The sequence below is a fragment of the Chenopodium quinoa genome, unplaced genomic scaffold (assembly GCF_001683475.1).
Source record: "Chenopodium quinoa cultivar QQ74 unplaced genomic scaffold, ASM168347v1, whole genome shotgun sequence".
In the NCBI taxonomy this organism is placed as follows: Eukaryota; Viridiplantae; Streptophyta; class Magnoliopsida; order Caryophyllales; family Amaranthaceae; genus Chenopodium; species Chenopodium quinoa.
In genome coordinates this window covers 5901509-5927343 of record NW_018743574.1, presented here as the reverse complement: position 1 = coordinate 5927343, position 25835 = coordinate 5901509, and the positions used below count along the sequence as shown (strand labels likewise).

The window sequence follows — 25835 nt, the reverse complement described above, 5'->3', positions numbered from 1 at the left end:
TTGTATATTAGACAATAAGTCACACGTTTTGGTAATGAATATCATATACTACCTCCGTATTTTTAGTTACAACTTTAGGGTATTATTTGAGAGATATAAAATATTCTAAAGTTGCAACTAAAAAAAATAGAGCTACTATTAGATGTTAGGGCTTGTTCTCATTGACTGGACTCAGCTGAACTGAACTGAGCTGAACTGAACTGAACTGAATTGAGCTGAACTGAACTTAACTAAACTGAAATGAATATTTTATAAGAGAAGGAAATTAGGAGATGAGCTGAACTGAACTGAGCTGAGTTGAGCTGAGCTGAGCTGAACTGAACTGAACTGAATTGAACTGAATTGAACTGAATTTCAACGTAAGAGAACAGGCCCTTACTCCGTAAATTTTACTATATAGGTAGTAAATTTCTTAAATTAGATAATGGATTGGATACTAACATTGAGCTATTATGTCTTTATAATTATTTTTATTATTTTTTCTGTTTGTAAAAATGAGTGTTGAATATTAGACAATGAGTTGTGTTTCATATTTTAAGTGACAACTCAGACGAATTTAGTATATTGGTCTATTGGACACTGTTGTCTTTTCTCAATTTTGGACAACCAAACTCAAAAAAAAAAAAAAATGGACACATCACACATGAGTTAGTTGGAAATTTGGAATGGATCTTAATTGGCCAATCTCACACCTCTCTCAAATCCAGCTGATTAGTGGCCCGCCCACATAAGTACTGAGTCCAAAAGCCCATAAGTTTGTACCCAAATCTTCTTTTCTTCAGGAATTCAGCTTTTTGTCAAATGGAAGTTTTTTTTTTTTTTTTTTTTTTTTTTTTTTTTTTGAAGTTGTTAAATTTTTCTCCTATGTGTAATCACAATATATACAGTAAATTTCAATTGACTCGTATAGGGTTCCAATCAATAGAACGTTAATTTGTGTTTATATTTACTCCTAAAGTATACTTCATATTTGTCATAATGATGAAATGAATGCCGAAATTCAAGGAAACAATGTCTCTTAATCACACCAATTCACCTCTTCTTGATAATTCTATGTAAAAAATAATAAATATAAGAAATTTGCAACTTTAGAAATAAATTATTTTCAAGTAATCAATATTGATAACCTTACATAATAAATTCCAACAACTAATGGTTTCTTGAATGGTTGGAAACATTAAAATTACTTTAATACAATGCATGTGTACAACACTAGATTGTACAACGAAACAAATAAATAATGAATCTTAAACATCTTTCTTCAAGTCCATAGCTTTAAAATGAATCCTAACATTTGATCTTAAAAACATAAATAGTGTAATTTATTATTAAAGGAAGAAATATCAATTTGCAAATTTCAAATAAGGAATTGATCAGCTAATACGGCGGCATAAGGTAATTCCATCACCGACGGGGAGCTGGCAAATCTCAATCCTAGGATCAACAGCTAAAGCTTTGTTGAGTTCCAACACAAAGTCCCTATAAAACTTAACATATTTCCTAAGCGGAGCATCTGATGGGGCCACAACTGACCCATTCCATAGAGTGTTATCGTATCCAATCAAACCACCAACTTTGACTAATTCAATTAGCCTCTTGTGGTAATTAAGATAATTGTCCTTATCAGCATCCACGAATATGAAATCATACGTTCCATGATTTTTCTCCTGCATAAATTAACATGAATCAGTCATCACTAATCTTTGGTACATAAACCTAGAGTGGTTGAGTATCCTTCTCTAGTAGTTCATTTGCATGCACATTTTATGATTAGATTTATTGATATTCGGTGACAAAAGTCAAATATATAGCGAAGATGGTAAAACTGAAAATTATTTAATTTTACTTAACATGTTTTGAAACTCAATTACACTCACAAAAGGACCTAATAAATAATAATAAATGCAAATATGCAATAAAGTTTTGGCCATTTAAATAGCTGTTGTTACAAAAATAGGAATTGGGCAATATAATAAAGTAATGAGGTACTTACGTCTTGGACCATTTGATCAAGAACTGGTAAAGCAGGGCCCTCCTTAAATTCAATTTTGTGAGCAACTCCAGCCTTTTCAATTACTGGAAGTCCTATTTCATAATTTTCTTTGTTGATGTCCATGGCCAATATCTATATTTGTTAAAAATATTAATCACTAATTAAGTGTATCTTAAAGAAAGACCAAAAATGATTAGTTGATGATTTTACTACATACCTTTCCATCCTCCGGTAGGGCAAGCGCGGTAGCAAGGAGGGAGTAGCCGGTAAAAACACCGATTTCCATGGTGTTCTTGGCATTGATGAGCTTGATTAGCATGTTCAAGAATTGCCCTTCATCGGCTGATGTTGTCATTAAGTTCCTATTATGAAATAATTGAAGTTTCAAAATTCATTCGGAAACTTACATTTAATATGTCCCTGGTAATATATTATGTCCCTATCTAATACGCCACATTTTTAACTTTTGTACCGTAGATTATAGTTAAAACTTTTTATGGGGAGATTCATAGATATAGCAATCGTACCATGGGTGCTTTGCTGTAATTTCCCTGAGCTCTTTCATGCACGCAGGCTCTTTAGGATACACACTAGTCTCAAGTATATACTGCCAAAAAAAAAAAAAAAAAAAAAATTTATACAAACACTTGTAGTGTTAGTCGTCTCTAAATGATAACACCACGTCTACAATGTCATTTTGAACTAAGCGTGATATAAGGTTTGAACCTGATAAAGTGCATCGCTTTGAAGTAGACTCTTATGCCCGACTTCTTGATGTCTGAAAGTATCATTTCCATTTTGATGCTTCACGTCTGAACCATTAGTTGCCATTTTTATGTTTTTAAAAGAATACTTTTTTTGCAAAACTTGTTACTTCATAAAAAGCTTAGCTTGCAACTTTAAATGTTGAAAAGAATTACTTGGCTCCTTGAGTCCTTGGTATATATAGTGAGTGATAATTGGGTTGTGGTAGTTGGTCTCATAATAATGTAGAGGGAGCCCGGCCCAAAAGGAAGTGTGAGGTTGGTGAGGAGTTGGTGTTTTGGTGGTCTTTTTTGGTAGGAAAATGGATTATGACGTATTTTTATAAAGGTAAACTACAAAGTTAGTAAAGTAACCAAACTTTGTAAGTCCATAAGCAATCAATCAATTTATGTGTTTATTATCATGGTAAGGAAAGAAAATGAACATTAGGAGACCCTGCGTAACAGAAAATCAACTTTTGAGTAGTCAATTATAATGATTGTAGTACTGAGAAGAAAAATTAAGCCAAGCTTAAGGGAGGCGAGAGTTTGGAGAAGAAAACCCTAAGAAGAAAGAAGAACATTTAACTCATGAATTATTTCGGAATTTAGGAATTAGATATTAGTTGTAGAAATATTTACTTCAATATTTTTTATTAGAAGTGTAAATTAAACGTAGTTAAAATGTTATGCACCTCAATATCTCATTCAATTACAGAGTTGAAGAAAGACATGATGATCAAATCCGACCAAACCATGAAATCTTAAACACTGAAATTGGGATACATATTAGTAATCAAGAAATAATGACTCAAATTTGCTTGCTTAAAGATAGTAATTGATATCATATCCTATTGAATTGTCAACTTTGTCTATCTAAAAGAGTCAGGTCATTTATTGTGGATAGGAAGTTAGGACCAATAGTTAGCGCTCTAGTCTCTTGTCCTTCATGATGGTGGTGATTGCATCATATCATATTTATGAAAGAATGACTAATTGATTATTGAAAGAATGAAAGATACTTTTAACTCCTTAACATAAACACTAGCAATACACACATTTTCAGATGTGATTTTATAATTCTTTTATATATATGATTACTTAAAGTATCCTATTTTTTAGGCCAATGTATATAAAGTAATATGAGTATATTATAATTGTATTTCCTACTTGTATTACTGATGAAATAAAGATCTCTCCTCTAAAAATAAAGTTACAAATATAAACTAAAACTAAATTCCATAAATCTGTTTTGTACACAAGACATTGCACTTATTTGAACTAAAACTAAATCCCAAAAACATATTTCCTACATACGCGGTACGCCATCCTACTTATGAGTTACACATATACATATGTATTCGACACTTCATGTCTCCATCCCTTTAGCCTAGTTTGCATTTTAAATTGTTCCTAATTTCAAATATTTAAATTTACTATCATACTTCGTCGGAGTAATATCTACTCGTATGAACTATGGTTACATCTATCCAAATAAAAAACAGACTATAGTTACGTTAATTTTCTCTTTTCTCGAAGTAGAGCAAACAATTAGGGCTAGAGTCTTAGTTGAGGACTCGTTGAGCCCGCCCAAACACATGGATGTTACGACAGGGTCCACTTAGACCCCACAAACCAAGTAACCACCAACTACTCCAAAAAAAACTATCATATTTGGCGCCAACTTGCTTATCTTACTTGTGGTTGTGGATGTGGACCAGTTTAGGAATTTCTTCACTGCACAAGTACACAAAGTATGAAGTGGGCCCACTGATGGGACAGTTGGTAAATGAAAACTCCATCTTTCTTTGAATTGGGCCTTTTTTCGACTTCATTAATTTGAAATGGTCCAATAACGCTATTGGGTTTCAAACGTGGTTTTATACAAACTTTAACTTCAAGTCTTCAACTGCTCTAGAGGGTGGACTAAAATTTGAACACTTTGGCTCATAATTTGACTTTTGAGTTTAATTTTGACTTTAACCAAGTATATATTTCGTACTATATGTCAAAACACTTAGTCACCAAACAAGTTTGACTTTATCAATCAAGGTAGGTTTTGTGGGAAACTTCGAGATTGTGTGGGATCAAATCTATAGTAGAGACATTTTCTACTGGGATTTCCTTATTCTTCCCCTCTCATCCCCAACTCCCTAACATCTCTGTCCTCTAACTTAGGCAAGGTTGACCTACAAGGGATATCGGCTTAGTAAAACCTTTTACCTTACTTATCCCAAAAAAAAAAAAAAAAAAAAAAAAAAGGTTTAACTTAACCATTGTTTTAGGTATTCTCCTCTTCAAGTTCAAACTACATTAAGTTAACTTAGGGAGAAATTGGTGAAGAGAAAAGGATAATATTATAATCTCTCTCTATATCAATTTAGTGTTTTTTGGTAATTTTTGTTCGGTTATCACACCGTATTTTCTACTTTAAGTTGTTACACTTTCTCCATTTTTATTTACTTGGTCCTGTAAAAAAAATAAAGCGTGTTCGCGCTAGCTTTTGAGTACTTTTAGTGGTTTGACCAAGTCAAATCACTACTTGAGAAAAAATGTGAGTGTTTGGCAAAGTAGTGGTTATGGTAGCTTTTAGTGGTGGAGGTAGCTTTTATGAAAAGTTAGAAAGATTAGCTTTTGAATTAGAGGTAGCTTTTGAGGTAGCTGTTGAAAATTTAATCTATAGTTTTAAAAATAAAATGTTGATTTTTATATGTAACAACTAGTCGATCGCTACTTTACCGAACATTCATATCTAAATTATTTATCTTCACAGCTAACAGCTTGTTGACAGCTAACAGCTACTTACACAGCTCACAGCTACCTTCACAGCTACAGCTACCTTCACAACTATATTTTGCCTAACATGCCCAATCCACTTGCAATGTATCTCATTTCACGCTTGTCAATATGCTAAATCTATAAAACTATGACCATGATTTCTCGTTAATATATATGTGATAACATATTCATAAGGAATCTTGTTAGAATCATCTCATTGTATATTTTATATATTAACATTAAAATTTTATAATTTTTATGCGCATAGAAATTGATATATATACGTTTGAACACACGTATTGGAGATCGCGAAAATTTAAACGGGGCAAAAAATAAGGGACAGAGGGAGTATATGACTATTTCTAATTTAACTATCAAAGGTGGTCAAACTACTTAATGAATTGAATAGTGTAAAAGCCAAAATGTACGGCTCAATTTAGATTGTAATTTATTATTTATCAAAGATACAAATAAGTCGAGAAAGATATTATAACCACAATTAATTGTGCAGTCATAGCTCAAGACATAGTGAATCCAGCAAATATTTACTTCGTATTAAATTACATAATTTATTATACACTCAAGCGTATCTAGATAACAAAGGAGTCACAATTAGTAAAGATTATTCATGCACGTGCACATATGACAACACGCTTACGTACATATATATAACCCTAATACAAGATGAATTTGAATCAGGAGCATATATATGACAGTATATACCAAGTAATCTTACTTATGTAAATTAAGATCATGTTGCAAAGATGACGTAGGGAGATTAGCTGCTCTGTTCGGCGAAGAAGTTCAACGTCAAAAAGCTTGATTTTCAGTTTTGAAGGGTAATGATTTCTACTAGTCGGGCTCCCGGAATCAGGTTACTTAATAAAATATATTTTCAAAAAATGAAAACGGGTCAACAAGTCTAAATCACAGCTATGTCCTGCACAACAGGCTTTTTAAGCCATCCGAGTTCGTTTAAGGTTCGAAAACCGCGTTTAAACTTTTTTAGATTTTAATTTTTGCTTATTTTCGTATTAGGGCTTTGTTTAGACTATTTAAGCACTTTAACCGTCTTTAATAGTCATTTTTGACATTATCAATTATATTTTTAAGAGTTTAACTATTTTCTGGTGGATTCCGGAGTTTTTACAGATTTATCGCTTGTAAATCTGTTTGATCATGAAAGGAATAATTGCGCTTGCTTTTCCTCCATTCATTCCAACTACGTCAAAAGAACAACCACTTGAGTACTCATAACTATTAACTTTATCAACCACAAAACTACTTCAAACATTTCTAATTCCTAGAACATATATATATGCTTCTTTAGCCTTTTTTTTTTTTTTTTTTTTTTTTTTTTTTTTTTTTGTGCTTTACTCATTTGTTTACACAATATTCTTAGAGAACGGGAGAGAAATGGGGCCCGTTTTGTATAAAAGTCGTCATTAGCATAGCTTACAGAGAAATTTAATTGTACAATAAAGGCAGTACATAAGTATAGAATGAACAAAATGATCGATGTTACGAATTACGATGTATCTAATACTTTTTATTAAGAAAACACTTATTAGGTTTTTTTTTTTTTTTTTTTTTTGTTTTTTTTTTTTTTATGGCAGATTTTAATTATGAGGTCATATATTTCATTTTCATTATTCTACTGAAGCCTCAGTCTCATCATAAATTCATAATCGTGTTACAAAGTAGGAGATTAAGACCAAGATAAAGCATACTAAAAGGTCGGTCTACATTATTATTGGATGAAGATTAGTATTTTTTTTATTTGAAGAAAGATGAAAATTAGTATTTGATACTCTAGCTATCTAATTTGATTTAACAAAACTTGATAATTGTTATCACACTGTGTAATTATTAAAATGATAACTTATCTAATTTGTGTTGGAGTAAAAAAAAAAACAATTTAACGGAGAGTCAGAGACTAAATTAGGCAATCAATAGTGAAATCATATTCGATTTCATAATTAATATGAATATAATAAGGAAGAATGACGTTATATATGAAGTATCAAAATCTAATTTCTAAGGCGGCGCACATTTAATAATAATGACTTAAAAGTAGAATTTAATTAACTACTCCGTACTATATAGTGTGTGATTTTCAATACAATTGGTGATTAAATTAACCAATAATAAGACGCTTGCTTAGCTTATTACGTCTTCAATTCAATCATTTATCAAATCTTGATATATACTCCGTAGTTAAATTAACTCTAATTAATGACTTCGGCTTTGATGTAATGACTTATCGGAGTCATGTATATATTATAATTCATTTCTTTTTTCTTTTCTAATTATGAAAAATAAGAAACCTTGCTTTAATACTAAAAAAAAATATTGATTATTGAAAGCTAGTAGTTAAGGTAAGCTATTTGTCAAAAAAAAAAAAAAAAAAAGTTAAGGTAAGCTATATGGGATATATTTAATTTTAAAAAAATGAATGGACATAAAAGATATTGGTGGTTTTTCAATCATTATAGTTTCCATGAACTGCCATTTTAGAGAAAAAGGATTAGAGTGCCACAACACTCAGCATTCATTTTAATTTATTTTTTAAATTCAAATTATGAATTGTATCTTTAATGCATTTGATATAATGATATGTTTACAGCTTATTAGATGATTTGTTTCACTAATTATACGAGAGAATCCTCTGAAAATGGTATGAATTATTTTCTCTTTTCTATGTAATATGGAAATGTATATTCTTGCACATTATAGTATAGGTTGCTCTTCACCTATAAATTCACTCATTTTTCTCCACATTGAGGCACTGCTATTAGCTAAAGCAAAAGTGAGATAGGGTAACTCAAATTTCTTCTTGCTATTTAGCAGTTTTTTTTTTTTTTTTTTTTTTTTTTTCTTTTTTTAATTTTGTTCTTTTAGATTAGTCTTTCTCAAAATACTTTTGCTGGTTGTTTTCTTCAATTTGGTTTTTATAAAACTGTTTTCGTGCATTAGTTTAAACTACCTTCATAAGGATTTTATTGTTATGGTACAAGCTCAAATTCTATGTTTGAAATGCCATGCATTTTATAGTTCTTGATGAAGGTTTTATTTGCCTTGAGAGTATTTTTGGTCTAAAAGTCATGTTTCTTTTTGTTGTCTATCAAATCGGTTTATTGAATAATAACCATAACATTCTTTTTCCTACTTTTATATTTATTTTTTTCGATAACAAGTTTGAAAAAAGAGAATTTTATCGATGACACCTTGTCTTATTTAGTCATGGCGGAATAGTATTTTTGGTACCTTATATTAGTAGATCGAACTCACATATTTATTGTTTCCCCAAGCTAAGTAACTCGATTGTTTTCTCATCTTATAGTTGAATGTTGTTATTAACTTTTACAAAAAGAGTTGATTTATCTTGGTCTGATGTTTTAAAAAAATTAAAATTTATCTTGTTCTGATTTAAGATTTGCATGCAAGCAAATCGGTTACGTGCATTTGTTTCATGCACATTATTTGTTTTCATTTGTTTTCTATTGCAGGGCAATTTATACTCGGATTTTACAACAATCTAGGATTTGCTATTTGCGTGCCGGTGAAGGTACGAATCTACTCCAATCCATGTAATAGCTATCAATAATTATAATTTTTTTTTTTTTTGAAACATCAATAATTATGATTCGTTGAATGTTAATAAATGTATTTTACTTGCCTGTTATATATGCACTCTTGATGCATATATTTTGATTTATTGCTGAATGTAGGTTCACTTATGAATTATATTATTCTCCCTATTAAAGGTATGAGTAATTTTATTAGTAAGGTATATATATGCTATGGACCTATGGTTGCTACTTGAATTGTTTAAAATATAAAGAGTACGTGACAAAGTCTCCGAATTTACAATTAGATATAAAATTTATATAAATTAAAGCTAAAGAAAAATAAATAAAACATAATGTTTAATTTTTCAATCTATAAATGTTTTAATCTAATCTAATATATATAAATATTTAAAGGTGAGTTTTTCTCGATTTAATTTTTTTAGCGCGCCATGTAGGATTATAAATTTAAGTGGTAGCCAATTAAATAAGAGATTATTAATTTCTTTTACAATTAAATAATTCAAATGTCACGTAAGCAAAATTGGCGAATGAGATTTTAAAGTTTAAATTAATAAAATATTTTGTGATATGTTTTACAACAAAAAAATATTGCTCGGATTTTTTGCCTACTTTATTTTTAATTGTGTATTAGAAGCTACAATTAAAATTTAACATATCACATACTTTTATTATTCCTTGACTAATTTATTATTATAATATTTATCTATTAATATATAACGATCACCGTGCATGGCACGGGATCTAACCTAGTAATCAAATATTTGAGACTCTTTTGAATTGAATCATGTTCTATCAGATTTGAATCGGAATCAAATGGAGGGTGCAAACAGAAATGCTGATTCAATGGAGAACACTTCATCTTTCACTGATAACAACAACAACATTGTTCCGAATGCTACTGATGTTCCTGCAGAAGCTCCTGCAGGGTCGTCTTCAGAATCAAGAATTCATGACTCTGTCGTGTCCATACCATTACCGCCTTCACAATTTTACAGCGAATTAAATGTGTACTCAAACATTCCTCCTTCATGGCGGAACACTGGTAATTATATTAGCGGCGTAAGACCTGCTCTAGGATCGAGTAGTTCAAACCAGCTTGCTGAAACTTCGGAAAATGAGGAAAGGCATTCGAAAAGAATATGTTTAGAAAATCGTGAGGGTGAAAGTTTTCAGCCTTCCAATAAAGAAAATGTAATTAAAAATCATTGATCTCTCACATTTTAGAATGGTTCTGAACTTTATATGTTACTCAAACACATACTCGTTTCTAACTTGAGTACCTGAGTTTGAGTAACATATATCCTAATCATTCATTCCTTTGCAATTACTCTTATTTATTTTACTGTGATAATTAAGTGTTTTTTTATTGTCAACATTTTTTACAGGATGTAATTCCGACTAGTTCTTCCTCTTCTGCTGGAATTGCTGCATCTTTTCCTGCCGGTTCTTCCTCTTCTGCTGGAAATGCTACGTCGTCTGCTGTGGAAAACCCGCCTCCAGAGGCAGCGATTGAGTTTGGAGGAAGGGTCATTCCAGCCACCCCGGTTCAGCTTTTTCCTGCCAGGAACCCTGAACCTCAACCATCAGCTTCATCCAGCGTTCCTCCAACACCTCAGGTTTTTTTTTTTTGTTACCTTCTGAAAATTATTAGTATAATTAAGCATCGTTATATAGTATACAATGCTAAAACTCATGTCCTTTAGATCATATCACTTATCATTTTATACTATTGCTCAATAGGTTATGGGTTTCACAACGTATTTAAATTCGTTCTCCCGGCAGTATGCTGAATGGGCTGAGGTTAGCCAACTTACAGCAATACAAATAATTAAATGTAACCTCGATCATATATAGCAATCAGCATAATGCTTAATTGTCTGTTCTAATTCGTATTCTGTTACTCCAGGAAATTTTATTGTTAATACGTTTTCCTTAATTTTTTTGGATGAATTGCAGTCGCAAAGGAATTCTTTTCAACCTAGTCTTATGTTATTTCGTCGTGACAGCACATCCACCTCAAGACAGGTTTTTTTTTCGTAATAACTTTCACTTAATATGTACAAATGTAACATATAAATGTATTTTATCTATAAAAAAAAACATATATATTTGTTTATTTTAATCATCAATGTTATTCATATTTGCTGAAGTATATATGATCCCTTTCCTTTCAATAATCAGAATGATGATAATGCTGAGGATGGTGATGGCGGTGGTGATAATAATGAAGGTGATTCAGATGACACCTTTGACACTGATACCGATGATGACGACATCGATTACGACGACATTGATGTAATTAACAAAATTAGTCTATGCTATTGCACACCTTACATATTGTTCATTAGTTGTCCTCCCTATATATTTATTGTTTTAATATATTAGAGTAGCAATAATAATATCGAAACCATGGATATGTATGCTACATAAAAAATGGGACAAAGGATTTTTATTCGTTAAAACTCTTTATGATACAAAATACAGGATTTCTTAGGGGAAGAGGAAGAAGAGGCTGCTGCGCCTGGACTTACAGAAGAACAAATTGTGAATTCTATGAAAATTGAGAAGTACACGGCTAATACTACGACTACAGATAGTAGTTGCCCCATTTGCTGGGTACGTGTATTTATTTTTGAACCTCCGTCCTCTTTTTATTTATCTTTTCTTATTATTTAATTTCACCAAAATACTATTTATTATTGTTATTTTTCCTCTTAGTACGAATTGATATAATGTTAATTTTTCGATCTCTAGACTAAGCGTGTAAGCTAATTAGTATTTTGAATTTTCAGGAGGATTACAAAGAGGGAGAAGTTATCGCAAAACTTGATTGCGCTCACGCTCATAAGTTTCATACTGGTTGCGTAAAGTCGTGGCTGAGAAAGCATAACTCATGCCCTCTTTGTAGAATGAAGGGCCTTGTTCTATGATACACGGCCCAACATTCGATATTGCTTCTTCTATTTTGTCTCAGTTAGATTTTGAGCTATGTAAATTTTTCTTGGTTGTAAAACAATATTATAGAGGAATATAAACATAAATTCTAGAGCTTTCTAAGATAATATTAAGTTCAACAGAGATATAGTTTTACTTTTCTATGGTTGTATGGTGCAAATTGTGTAACATCTTCATAGTTTTTAAGTTTGTGTTTTCATTTAATGAATTATCTTCTATATCTTCAACAATTCATACCCTTAAGTTTAAAAACTTTGCCCACTTAAAAATATACGTACATATTTAAAATATATATTATAGATTTAATTCATGAACCTAGGTGTATTCATTAGTGGTATGGTAAACATGAATAATCTATACAGTTGTAATTAACGGGGAAAAAAAATGGTCATGGATAGCTAATATGTCTTGATTAGGGACAAAATCAGGAAGATACATTGTAATAAATCAAAGATATTGGGGCAAGAAATAATGAGGGAAAATCATGGAGGATAACAATAATTTTATCTTAATTAAGGATAAAATCATAAAGATCATAATCATGATATGACTAGTAATATTTCATGTTTCTTAGGTTATATACAGAGGTAACTAATAACTTCTGTGTTAATTAGAAAATAAATCATAAAGATCATAATCATGATATGGCTAATAGTTCATATTCTTAGGTTACATACAGAGGTAACTAATTAATTACTTCTGTCTTAATTAGTAAATAAATCATAAAGATCATAATCATGATATGACTAATAATTCATATTTCTTAGGTTATATACAGAGGTAATCAATAGCTTCTGTCTTAATTAGAAAATAAATCATAATCATGATATGACTAAGAATTCATATTTCTTAGGTTATATACAGAGCTAACTAATAAATTCTGTCTTAATTAGAAAATGAATCATAGAGGATCATAATCATGATATGACTAATAATTCATATATTTTAAAGGAAACAAATCATGATTGAGGAATCTGCCAGTGTGGCAATAAGTGAGAATTGTTGAAAATGGTTTCCTATAAATTCAAATCAGTTTCATTCACAAGTTCATAAGCATAAACCAAATAAAACATATTATCAAAACACAAAATCACAGAGGCACGCAGTAAACATCATTTACAATGAAGAAAAGGAAGCGGAAGAAGTGTATGATATGTGGTGATATGACGCTTATAATTTTAAGCATGCACTTGTTATCAAGTCAGTAAATTACCTGAATGTTTGAGTGTTGGGGTAAGATATATAAGCATTAATTATTATTTTTTTTTTTTTACAAGCATCCCCAAGTGTTTTTTATTTTAAAAATAAAAATTTAGATGAAGATAATAATTAATTTTATGTATTTGAATTGCAGGATGAGATGGGCATGACAAAGGGAGACATGTCTGGCTTCATCGGTCATTTCATTGAGTCGCATTACAATTGTATGAAGGAGATGCCAATACGTTAGTTGGTATGATCTTGGCGACACCTAAGACCTGAGATCGAATCTCATCTACAATTGTATTGTGATGATATGCGCAAAGTCGTGGCTGAGTAAACAAAACTCATGTCTGCCAAATCGTGCCTGACAAAGCATAACTCGTGCCCTCTTTGTAGAATGAATGACCTTTGTTTTTTATACACGGTCTATAGTATCCTCTTCATGCCCTTTCTAAACACACCAAAGTTTTATGAATAAGATCAAATGTCTTCTCTTGATCCTGGAGACGACTTTGTACAGGCCCCATAGTGAAGTATAATTCAAATCAAAGATTCAAAAAATCAGTGTGTATGTGTTGAGCCCATGAGAAAATTCACATGTGAGTGAAATTGCTGTCCTACGAAAATATTGGAATGTGTATCCCGCATTAAAGAATAAGAAAATTGTATCCACTTTATAATGTTAGGGGTTACTCTCCTCATTGCCACATGATTTTGAGGTGGAACCTCCTTAGTCGTGTAATTTAAAGTGGACATTTGTGACGAGTGTGACCCATGCTCGTTTATCATTATGTGGAAAATATTATACATTTTTGTATTCTCATAATAATAATTATACATTGTGAAATACAAAGATGGAGAAGTTATGGAAAACTTGATTGCAATCTCGCCCACAAGTTTCCTATAGATTGCATAAAGTTAGTTGTGGCTAGAGATTATTTTGCAGGTCTAAATGAAGACTTGATTTCGATCATGTCCACAATGAAAGTTTCATATAGATTGCGTAAAGCTAGTTTGTGGCTAAAGATTATTTTGCAGGTCTAAATTTAATATTTGCAGTTTTCTTTTAAAAATATATATTATACATTTTTGTATTCTCAATTTCTCATAAATAGATTTATGTAATGTAATTTAAGAGGTTTTTACTTGATCTTTTATTATTTGTAAAACATTATGATGCATTATGAATACAGATTATTTACGAAGTATTAAATTGCAATACATTTGCAAGTTTTCCTTTTCAATGTTGCATCATGCAAATTATGCAACATACTCGCAATCTCTCAATATTTAAAGTTTATCTAGAAATACATGTGACTCGGCTGAGCTGAACTGAATAAAACTGAATAGAGCTGAAATGAATGTTCTATGAGAGAAGAAAATTAAGAGCTGAACTAAACTAAATTGCTGACATGAATTGAACTAAAGTGAACTGAATTGAAATTAAACTGAAGAGAATAGGCCCTTGCCCCTTGGTAATGCTAATCATGTTAGACCCGATTCGATTCAATTTTGGACGGAATTAGGGTAGAAATTTCGATCTGAAATTTATTTTATTTTTCCACGGAACTTGGTCATACATTTTTAATTTTTTTTTTTATCCGGTCTGAAAAATCTGGTAAGACCTAATTTAGTTTTGCAGGGTTTTGAATTTTGCCATTTGTACAGAATGGTAGAGGGTCTATCTACCGGTACGGAGGGGAGAATAGAAAGTCAAAGGAGATGATCAGTACATTACGACTTATAAGGCTTTTAATTTTATTAGTTTACAGTATTTTTGATGCAAACTTATAAGGCTTTTCATAGCCGTCCGATTATTGTGATTGATTATTATTGGCTCAGGTCTCAAAGCACTATTAGCAGACATGATCCTATCAATTCGACACGTAAATACAGTAATTTTTTTGATATGTTTCGTCATAATGTTGATCGGAATAGACAAGACGGTCTCTGATGTCTGATGATTGTTACGTATGTACTTCTCATGGTCCCGCATGTAGCTTATAAGTGCACTTAGAGATTTTCTCCTCCAATACCACTAAGCCACGTGTGTTAATCGGGATATAGAATTATAGACAGACTAATCTCTGCTTTTTGGGTCAAGGTCAGTGAAGTTAGTCTATGATTAGACTGATAACGATGTTACGTACAATTTTTCGACTTATGAAAATGTAAATTCATTTACCATGAATATTGGATTGGATAGGGCCTCGGCCATACTAGATAGGATCGATTTGTTCAAGTTTGCAAAGTTATTTAAGAAAGGGTTACTTAAAAGAGTTTATATAAAAATACGGGTGTTATCCGATAAATATAAGGATAGTTTAGTATTCTCATTAGGTTGAAAAATGAATACCAAGGTAAAATTTGTATCTGACCATATGATAATTGTCATACTTACGAATATAAAATTTGACTAGTGTTTTGATTTTTAGGATTTATTTTCTTATTGATACTTTGTAACTTTTTTGTTTTTCATGTTTATTAATGTATAACTGATTCAACTATTATTTTCTCTAATTATGTACAGAGTTCTGTACACAATGAGACCAATTTCATATGACTCATATAAGTGTGTTCTTTATTTATCATACATAATATGAAATGCGGTTGAAAGTTGTGTATGCGAATGAGAATGAAACATTGCGAGTAAAAAAAAATCAAGAAAATTCATACTCCCCCGTGTTTTTTAAAGTATTACACTTCCTTTTTTGGCAAAAAACCACATTGAAATATTATATCTCTTCACTCTCATGGTTCCCACCCAAATCCACTACTACTTTTTTATTATATCTTTCTTCTCACATTCATTACTTTTCAATAAACTATTAACCCCACTATCTTTCTGTAATAATTTTTTAATACTCCAACTACCCCACTTACCTCTTATTTTATTTAAGTCAATTAAATTGTCTAAAACTATGTGCCGGTTAAGTGTAACATTTAAAAAAAAAAACAAGGAGGGAGTAAATGCAAAGTACTCTGCATGACTTTTAAAATTGAAAAACTATTAGGAGTATCAAACAAATCCTAATTTGTTTGTTTATGAGCTCCGTAGTCGGTAGTAGGGAGGGTATAACTTTTTGTTGGTGTTGTTTGACCAATTGATAGACCATTAAAGGGTTTAGGCAATAGTGGATTTGAAGTTTGAACTAGAAAGTCCTTGGTTAGACTAGCACAAGACACTGGCAGTAGCAGATTTAAGGATGGAGTAGGCTTTTTGACTGGCAAACTTGCGAGGAATATAAAATTATCACGCACGCAGTGAAGCACTAGCGCTCACTTTGCTTTGCGTGAATTTATTCTTCCTTGATAACAGTACGAGTTTATGCTCCCCTTCTTCCTTGATAAAGAATGTAGGAAATATAGTACGAGTACTTGTAACACCTTTCCTCCCCAAGATTGATTATAAATTTATAATAGCAGTATGGACTAACTTTTTACATCCTTGGGACCAACGGTTTTTATATACTACGTACATGGATGAACATCTATTTTGGTACTTTATCTAGTTTAACTATGGAGTCCTAACTTTGTACTCCGTAAGACAAACTAGAGTATAATATTTCTAACTATCATTCGTACGGATAATGATATACTGTATTATTTTTTCCGAAGGAATGTACTGTATTATTTTTATGCTAAAACTGTTTCCAAACTAGACAATTGAACGATTGTATTCCTCTTGTGAACTTTATACGAGTATCTATGTGTTGTTCAAAAGAATTATGTTAACATATGTCTATTTTTGATGAATTTTGATTGATGTGAAATGGAATAACTAATTTAAAATAAAAGAATTTGAAATACGTAGTATTTCAATCCGTAATTATAAAAAAAAAAAAAAAAAAATCTTAATGCAATAATGCACAAATCCCCAAGCAATAAAGACAGTATAAATATTTTGATCTGTAGTTTTATACATAATTTCGGTAACATAGAACAATATTGTACTCTAAAGCTCCTTCAATTGGTTGTCTACCCATATGTAGCAATTAGGCAGTTAATAGTAGGGCTGTAGGGGTGCCAATTTTCTATCTCCTTCATGATTGTGACTTCCTACTGTCCTAGTGTTTAAATATGCTTAGGTTTTTATGTTATAAACCTTAGGTTCTACCTATACGTGGAGAAGTACTCCGTATTAAATTAGTCCAGTAAATTAACAAATCAACATTTGATCTACAATTGTTAAGGTTTGGCCGGTTAGTATTTGGGTCTTACTTAATAATCTTGTCTAATATTTTCATTTTATTTTGATTCTCTATACACCAATTACAGAGACAACGGAATACACCAAATACAAGTATATATATGAGGCCATCAATCATAAATAGAGCATAGTTTGTTATGTACACACGGATGTATTGTACACTCGAGACTCATTTGCTTATTTAATCAATAAATGAATAAATAATTACTTGTTCATTTGTTAATTAAATGAGCAAATGACCCCGGGTACACCGTACACCCGGATATACATAAGAAGCTCTCAAATAGAGACATAGAGTAGTTCAATACTTCAATTCGTATAGTTCATAATTGAAGGACTATCTCAGCAACCTACCGAGGCTATAATTTTCATTTCTTGTCTTGTACTCACCCGGCACATAAATAAATAAGCTCACTCAAATACTCACTGCACAATTATACTCCGTATGAATACCAAGTATATTACGAGTATAATAAGAGAACCCCCTAGAATGTTGTAGAATTATTATGAAACAGTGTATGTGTGCTTCACGTGTGGAGCACAATATATATCGTGTAGTAACCTGTAGTTCAAAGCTTGAGATTGGATTTCCGGCAAATTAACAAAGTATGTCCTCCTATAATCCTAATAATTTGACTTAAATACATGTTAATGCACAATTTTAACTATTACTCCGTATTATATAATTATATACGAAGTACACTATATTACGTATGGAGTAGAAGAGTCAAGAGTATGATTTTTATATACTACCTTCGTTTCATATTGTTTACCACTATTTGACATAAGAGAATGTTTAATACAGTAATTGCAAATATCATGAAACGAAATTACGTACTAGTATATTGATACAAGAATGTTCTCCATTTGTTTTTTTTTAATGCATCGCTTTGCCGAAATTGGTAACTATGACTATTAATATCTAAGTATTTATTACAATAATAAAAATTGTAACAAAATTATAAAGTAAATTATTAATCTTCCTTGGGCATTAGATAACTAATTTATATATTACGGAGTACTTAAAATAGTACTCATACAAGTACTTGTACTTCGTATTTAATTAGAAATATATGACAAAATTACATGTCGATCAGTATAATTAATGTTACTATTTCTAATTTTAATTCTCTTATACTAGTAAAACGTTTGAAGGCAGTCGTTATCTTCTTGCCAATATACGAGTATAAATTACTGTAGAAGGATATTACTGTAAAACCTAATTATTTAGAACTGATTCCTAATCCAAATTAGACCCAAAGGTAAACCAAATAAGAAAAAATAAAAATAAAAAAATAAACGGCCGCCCCCACTTCCGCAATACATCGTCACCCATTTCTGCATTAAGCTCAAAACTTTGTATTCCCCTCTAACAAAGTTGCACCTCCTATTATACGAAAACACAAAACGTAACTAAGACAATTTCTATAATTGCTTCCTCCATAACACCACTTCATTACCCCCATTCTCAAACCCCCAAACTCCTAAACTCAAATTCAAAAAAATGGTATTCACAAACAATTCCTCAGCTCCTCCTCAAGAACAACCCGACGATATCTCCCTTTTCCTCCGGCAAATCCTCCACCGTTCATCTTCATCATCATCACCAAATCAACCGTTGATCTCTGCTTCCTCATCTCCCGCTATCATGAGGTCGCATGCAGCGGATCAACTCCCTTCTTTTAGTACCCTTTTTAATAATATTTCCGCCGGTCCATCTGCTGTTTTCTCTGGTTCAGACCGGCTTGCTGTCAACCGGATCTCTCGTGAAAACGACGTCGTTTTACCTCCTCCTACGACTGGGTTTCCTGTTCCTGCTGGTTCGAATCTGTCTTCCGAGTCACTTTCCGGTTCGGTTCAGTTAAGAAGCTTCGACAATAACGATTTTCCTGAAGATAATGACTGCGAAAGCGAGGTTTATAAAAAACATAATCATTTTAGTACCTCCGTTTTTTTTATTAATTGCGACACACAATTTCTTTATCACAATTAATAATTAATGGAGGTAGTATTTTATTTTTAAAAATTTATTGGTTTTTACTGTAATTTGTGTGAATTTGTTATTGTTTGGAAAATAGGAAGGAAATGACGTGGCGGTGGAAGAGGGGGAGACGAAACAACAGCAATTGCGAAATCAGTCTAAGAGGAGTAGAGCTGCTGAAGTTCATAATTTATCCGAAAAGGTTTTTTTAATTGAATTTTAAATTCAAGTTTAAATTCGAGATTTATGAAACCTAATTTTAAGTAATTGCTGTAATATTAGTTCAGATAATTAATCTATTAATAATGAGTATTTAATTAATATCAGAGGAGGAGGAGCAGGATAAATGAGAAGATGAAAGCGTTGCAAAATTTAATTCCTAATTCAAACAAGGTGAATTTCCTATACTATCCTTTTATATACTCTATATTTATTCGCTTTAATTTTTAAAAAAAATCATTAAATATTGGTATGAATGTGGAGAGTAGACAGATAAGGCATCAATGCTGGATGAAGCGATTGAATATTTGAAACAGCTTCAATTGCAAGTTCAGGTATGGAATTCAATCATTTTATTCTATCGCATTGGTATGTGTACAATTTTTCATTGGGTGCGGATAAGCCACAAGAACAATACAAATTACTAATAGAGTTAGGATTTGGGATAATAATTTATTTTTCATATATATATAGTATAATTTCAAACCGTAGTCATGTGAAATCTTTTAGACGATAAAGTTTGATAAGGTCGGTGTCACTTCACCGTTCAAACTAGGTACAAAAGGCTAGCATTGGAGATTTTAGAGTAGGACATATGGGTTCCATTTAGGAGATATGTTACGAGTATTATTTTTCCACTAGCCCAACACTTATGAGTATTTTAATAGACGACATTTTCGATACAATTATTTGTTTTTATAGGGTTTTGGAACAAAGTGGGGATATATTTTGGAATTGGAGAAGGTATATTTACATTCTTCATTCTTTTGCTAGAGGTGTGGGACTTTTAGTAAATAAAAAATAACTCAAATGATAATTTCAAGATCATTAAGGAGTAGATATGAATTATGAAGCTTAAGAATTAGTAATGAGAGTTTACTAAATAGATGTTCTTGTGTTTGGCTGTGATAGCTGATTAGCTCATTGCAATACGCTCATCATCAATACTCTTGTGTTTTTCATTAGTGCCCTGTGTTCATGTGTTCATTTGAATATCCAACCTCGAATGTGTATTTGTCATTAGTCTGTGGACAACATTTTCGGTCATTTTAGTTTTGAAGAACTCTGAATTCTCAATCTATTCCACCTCAATCCAATAAAAACCATTGGATTAATTAAGCGAATCACTTAGCATAAATTTTGCTTATTTACCCCTTTCTAATACCCTATCTCTATTTGAATGGCAACCTCAAGTAACCGAAGTGGTCTTAGTCACTTCAATTATGGCCATTTTGTTTCCTGATGAGATGAATTTATTAATAGTATTAAATTCTTAAACCATTGATGGTAAATTGCTAGTTTTGACCAAAAGTTGTATACCTTGAAAACAATGTAAATATCTGCAAATTTAAAATTCGATATTAATGACTTGGTGTGCTCTAGAATGACGCTAAAACAAATTTGGCTTGTTAGGGATACTAGTAAGCTAGGGTCATCCATGTATGTTGGTAGGATGACTATGCAATAATTGCCATTTGCCAATGCAACAGGCAGGAAGAAAACAAATTCATCAATTTCGGTGGTTATAAATCAAATAATCTTCTCCTGTAACATACCCCGGTTTCCAGGAAACTGAATTGAGACTTAGAGGTGTGGCCATGTGCTGTCATCTTGTATTCTGCGGGTGCTGAACCGATTCATTGTACATAGTTTCAAATTATGCATTGAATGCAGCTTATACCTTTGTTGAAGACTTGTTTTTTTTTCTCTCTCTCGTTCTCTGATTACTTTTATTTGTTGGTTCTTGACTTGGGTGTGCGGAAAGACTTACTTTGAACTCTTCCTGAAGATCATTACCTAGGCCTGATTAGGAAATAGGTTATTTTTTATTTTCTTATAACTTAAATCATTTAAAGCTTGAGATCATAGCCAAAGTGTATATATTAATGCATTTTCTAAAACACAACAATATTCGGGTAACCAAGATACTATACTCCCTTTAAGCTCCTTTACAGACAATTTGTTAGCTAATAGATTATCTTAGGTAGGTTATCAACATCATATTTTTGTGTTCTTTCTATCAAAATTAGTAATTTGAGCAATGTTTTGGAGTGATTTTGATTCACTTAGTATAGCGCTCACTTTCTACAAATCTTGTTAATGAAATATTAGATGCTATCAATGAGGAATGGAGTGAGTTTGCACCCAATGTGTCTGCCTGGAGGACAAGGGATTTTGCACCCTTCTCAGCTTTCTCAAATGGGGATTGATTTTGACGATGCCAGTGGTTCCTATGACATGAACATGACTACTGCACTTAATACTATACCAGAAACATCAAATACTACATTAAATCTGCCCAACCAATGTACGTCCTCAGTAAGGCCTTCCTTAGCCACTGTTCCTAGTCCCAGCATTATTAATTCAGAGGCCATGTCGTTCGGTCTTGAATCATGTATTCCTGCTAGCTTTCACCCTTATCAACCTCGCAATCCTCCTCAGGTAAATCTAAATTGCTTAAACAAAAATCAAGTAATCCATCAAACATACATTTTATGTCATAATTGTATCTATTTGTTTTGTGTGAAGGCTGTTGGTAGGGAAAGAAGCATGCCTCATGAGAGAATAGGTGTCAATAATATTGAGCCAAAATCTTTAGGTATGTTTCTGCCTTGCTGTATCTTTGTTTGCATCAATATCCTTTTTTTTCAAGTATTTATTGTTACCTATATAGAAAATAGCTTAGCGAGTTCAGTTTTGAATTTCGGAAATTGAATTTAGGTGCTGTGACTACATCTACAAGGCTAGGGCACAACTCTGTTCAAGAACGGATGCAGCAAAAACATGCGCCACAAGAGACCCATCTCGAGAATTTATCGGGACAGAATCAGCTGGTTTCTAGTAATTTTACTGGGTATAAAACCTGATAGATCATCTTTTTTTATGGATTTTTATACAGTTGAAAACATGTTTTCAATTTTTCACTTATTTTGTTACTGATGTTCTGCATCTTTAACAGGTTGTTTGCAGCAACTAGTGGTGCCCAAATGACAAGCTGACAACTAAGAGATGAATGCGGAAAGTCAGTTTAGCATGACAAACTTAGTCCTAGGTTAACACTTTGACGTGTATGTATTTACTCTCCTTTTGTCTTCTGTTGATAATTAGCTGTCATTGTGCCAATATTGCTGATGAACCCTCTACCATAAAACTTAACAAGAGAATCAAGTTTCTCTTTCTCCACCTTATTCTATGTAATCTTTTGGGCTAGTCTGAAAATTAAGGAATACATTATGTATTTATGTCACATGCTTCACACTAGTGATGTGATTTAAGCTCTTATTTTTTTACTGTACATTCAATCACCCCCACATCCCTTTGTTTTGGATTTGGAGCATGCGTGTTCTAGTGTTCGATTTTTATATCCCTCAATCTTATAGTTAGGTCACATGTGGGTTATTTTCCTCTTGAAATTCTTAAATAGCTGTCGAGGCCTTCTATATTAGATTGAAATTTACTTGTCTAATCCCGTGCTGTCTGTATACGTCTGGTATTTGCCCTTGTCAACAAGATAACAGCAGCATACTTTGGGTGTCATGTGAGTGCACCAAGCATTAAGCTCATTAAACTCAAACCTATGATTAAATAAATGAAGTTTTATTAGAAAATCTGTCATTGTTAATGACACACCATTAAAATTGGAAGTCGGAAAGATAAGCATGAGCGTGCAAGGTTTTGTCAGGCTTTTTGCATGTTCTGGTGCTCTTTGGGCGAAGTGGATAAGTGGATTTGATGACAATCTGTCTAATTGTTTTGCTAATTTAGTAAATCACTCCACTTTAGGAGCCAGTGTGGCAACACCAACGTCAATAGCAAAGCTCATTTGCATAAACAAACATTAAGCCCTTTCAGCTTAAGTATAAAACAAGATATAGAGAATAAGGCTAAATGGTAAACATGCTATTTATTTCGTTTTGTCAAAACGTAATAAATGGTTTCGCTCTGTCAACACGTAATAAATGGTTTGCATTTTTTTAATGTCATTTTCAAATCAAAGTGATTTCAATTAATTTTGATTCTTTTTATAAAATACTTTGTATATCTTAATCGCCTGTCAGATTCGGAGTAAGCAAGTAAACTACCTTACTTATTCAAGACGAATCCTAGGAGACCTGCTGATCAATAGTATAAATCCTTGGGACTGAAGGTCATAGCTCGTCCTTTGCCGGGCTGCCTCTGTGCCCAAGCCCGGTCAATGAAGGAAGGCATCTCACCTCGGCCTTATGACCCTAGTAAAGTAAAGCCAATGAGCGATTCAAAGAACTCAACTAAAAGGGGGAAGGAAGAACTTTTGGGATAGAGTTTCTTGTTCAAGTAATCCAGAAAGACTTCCATGAGTGCTTTCACGAGATAAATAAAGAAAATGTATGGGCTTTGATGAAAGAGCGAGAAGAGAAGGCTTCAAGCCTAGAAGTCAAAGTCGGCCCTTAATTTCTTGTTATTGAAAAAACGTTTATGTTTTTTTTATTACTATTAAGGAAATAAATGCCAAAGGCAGAGTCGATGACCTACATATAAAGTAACACAAATTTTTGGATTTGAATAAAAAAAACAACTTTGTTGACTTATCTATTTTTCTATTTTTGTTTGGGTCAGAAGAGTCCTCTGAATTTTCTAGTCTTAATTAATGATCGGTTTCTTTTTTTTGCATATGAACAGAGAAGGGAGGATAGGTTCATTACAGTCAAAAAAGATATGGAAATTTGCCATAAATAATTGAAGTAATTGAGCGTGAGAGCCCTTTGAGCGAAATGCGGCAAAAGGAAGGAAAATCCATGGACCGACCCCATCGTCTCCACCCCGTAGGAACTACGAGATCACCCCAAGGACGCCGAAGCAAACTAATTTCTAGCTGAAATATTATCGGTAGCATTGAACGAAATCGCTATTGCCCAACTCCTTGCTCTCTTCATTGACAGATCATCCTCTTTGTCCGATCCACTGAGTACGATTATCGTAAAAATAAAAAATATATAAAAACATCGACCACGGTGACATCACCTTGAATTTGTGGTGGTATCATTTGGAATAGACGATAGCACCACCCCAGAATAGACGATAAAACCATGTTGGTACCGCCTAGAATCTACAGGCTTTCCATGGTACTAAATACCACCTATTTTGGGTGGTATATTGGGAAAACTTTCAAAAAAACAATTAACCTGAGGGAAATAGCAATGGAACTAATCTCTTGCCACATGACAATCATCATACAAGCCCCTTTCCCAACAAATTTATGCTCAACAATAAATAAACTTGCTCAAAAGTTTATGTATTGACCTAACTTATCCATTTGTCAACTTGTAAAATATTTGGAAGGAAATACAAGATGTTTTGTAAACACAAGCCTTTTTTTTTTTTTTTTTTTTTTTTTTTTTTTACTCTTATCGACAATAAGAGGTTTATCAATCAACATGTGAAAAAGGAAAACAAACATCTACATGAACCTCTTATTTGCTATTGTCCTAAGTTTGTAGCGAGGATGACAAATGTTTTTGTAGGGTGGTTGTCGTCCATATCTGACAGGGATCAACCAAACTTTGTAGGGAGGGTAGACAAGTAACTTTGTCCTTGAAATGTGGGCGTCTTATAGTAAAAGTGGACAACAATTAGTAATGTCGTAAATTCTTGCACATATTGTCCTATTTTTGTTAAAGGTAACACATGCATGCCTCTTATACTCTTCGTAGACCTAGTCAAAAAATTTCTTGTAATCCTTCTCAGGGATAAAAACAATGTCAAAAGAAGAGCATGCTCCCACATTTGATCTTATCTGAAATCAAGTGAAATCTCTTGTGATTTTAATACTTTAACAACTTAAATTAAGTGATCCATTATCGATTTTTTTAGAGCATCCATCATTGATTTAAATCTTCTCAGCTTTTCTAATCTCTGTAGTGGTGACAAGTGCACGTATCAATTAGAGCAAGATCCAAATTCTTATAAAGTAAGTGTATCATCACAAAATGAACAAAATCAATGAAAATCTCCTGTAATCTTGATTTAAACGGCTTATAACAGATTATTAAGATTAAAGAACCACCAAATACGTAAAAATACGGTAAAATCATGATGACATCATTCATTCTAACTACGTATTTTTAAACCTTATAATCGTATCACATCATTTAATCACCACAAAATCAGATCGTGTCACATA

General features: G+C 32.1%; 3 protein-coding genes across 3 annotated transcripts; 2 read left to right on the top strand and 1 right to left on the bottom strand.

Annotated features, from left to right (window-relative positions):
- Window positions 1-1099: 1099 nt before the first annotated feature.
- On the bottom strand, window positions 1100-2824 carry LOC110682322 (caffeoyl-CoA O-methyltransferase 1-like). Its single transcript, XM_021858638.1, has 5 exons — window positions 2720-2824; window positions 2521-2600; window positions 2211-2355; window positions 1994-2125; window positions 1100-1667 (listed from the first exon to the last, which is right to left on the bottom strand). The coding sequence occupies exons 1-5, from the start codon at window positions 2822-2824 to the stop codon at window positions 1374-1376; spliced, it is 756 nt and encodes a 251-aa protein (XP_021714330.1). The 3' UTR covers window positions 1100-1373.
- A 7096-nt stretch (window positions 2825-9920) lies between these two features.
- On the top strand, window positions 9921-12037 carry LOC110682579 (uncharacterized RING finger protein P32A8.03c-like). Its single transcript, XM_021858935.1, has 7 exons — window positions 9921-10298; window positions 10493-10723; window positions 10848-10907; window positions 11064-11132; window positions 11289-11402; window positions 11592-11723; window positions 11900-12037. The coding sequence occupies exons 1-7, from the start codon at window positions 9921-9923 to the stop codon at window positions 12035-12037; spliced, it is 1122 nt and encodes a 373-aa protein (XP_021714627.1).
- Window positions 12038-18447: 6410 nt separating this feature from the next.
- Window positions 18448-22954, top strand: LOC110682321 (transcription factor SPATULA-like). Its single transcript, XM_021858637.1, has 8 exons — window positions 18448-19390; window positions 19554-19658; window positions 19784-19849; window positions 19945-20010; window positions 21788-22117; window positions 22205-22274; window positions 22397-22529; window positions 22635-22954. The coding sequence occupies exons 1-8, from the start codon at window positions 18980-18982 to the stop codon at window positions 22672-22674; spliced, it is 1221 nt and encodes a 406-aa protein (XP_021714329.1). The 5' UTR covers window positions 18448-18979; the 3' UTR covers window positions 22675-22954.
- Window positions 22955-25835: the final 2881 nt, after the last annotated feature.

Coding starts and splice junctions, on each gene's coding strand:
- LOC110682322 (XM_021858638.1), bottom strand. CDS start 2,824: ATGGCAACTAATGGTTCAGACGTGAAGCATCAAAATGGAAATGATACT. Junction 2,601..2,719: donor AAAGCGATGCACTTTATCAG/GTTCAAACCTTA, acceptor TTTTTTTGGCAG/TATATACTTGAGACTAGTGT. Junction 1,668..1,993: donor TTGATCAAATGGTCCAAGAC/GTAAGTACCTCA, acceptor TAATTTATGCAG/GAGAAAAATCATGGAACGTA.
- LOC110682579 (XM_021858935.1), top strand. CDS start 9,921: ATGGAGGGTGCAAACAGAAATGCTGATTCAATGGAGAACACTTCATCT. Junction 10,908..11,063: donor AGTATGCTGAATGGGCTGAG/GTTAGCCAACTT, acceptor GATGAATTGCAG/TCGCAAAGGAATTCTTTTCA. Junction 11,133..11,288: donor GCACATCCACCTCAAGACAG/GTTTTTTTTTCG, acceptor TTCAATAATCAG/AATGATGATAATGCTGAGGA.
- LOC110682321 (XM_021858637.1), top strand. CDS start 18,980: ATGGTATTCACAAACAATTCCTCAGCTCCTCCTCAAGAACAACCCGAC. Junction 19,659..19,783: donor TTCATAATTTATCCGAAAAG/GTTTTTTTAATT, acceptor AATTAATATCAG/AGGAGGAGGAGCAGGATAAA. Junction 22,275..22,396: donor TATTGAGCCAAAATCTTTAG/GTATGTTTCTGC, acceptor AATTGAATTTAG/GTGCTGTGACTACATCTACA.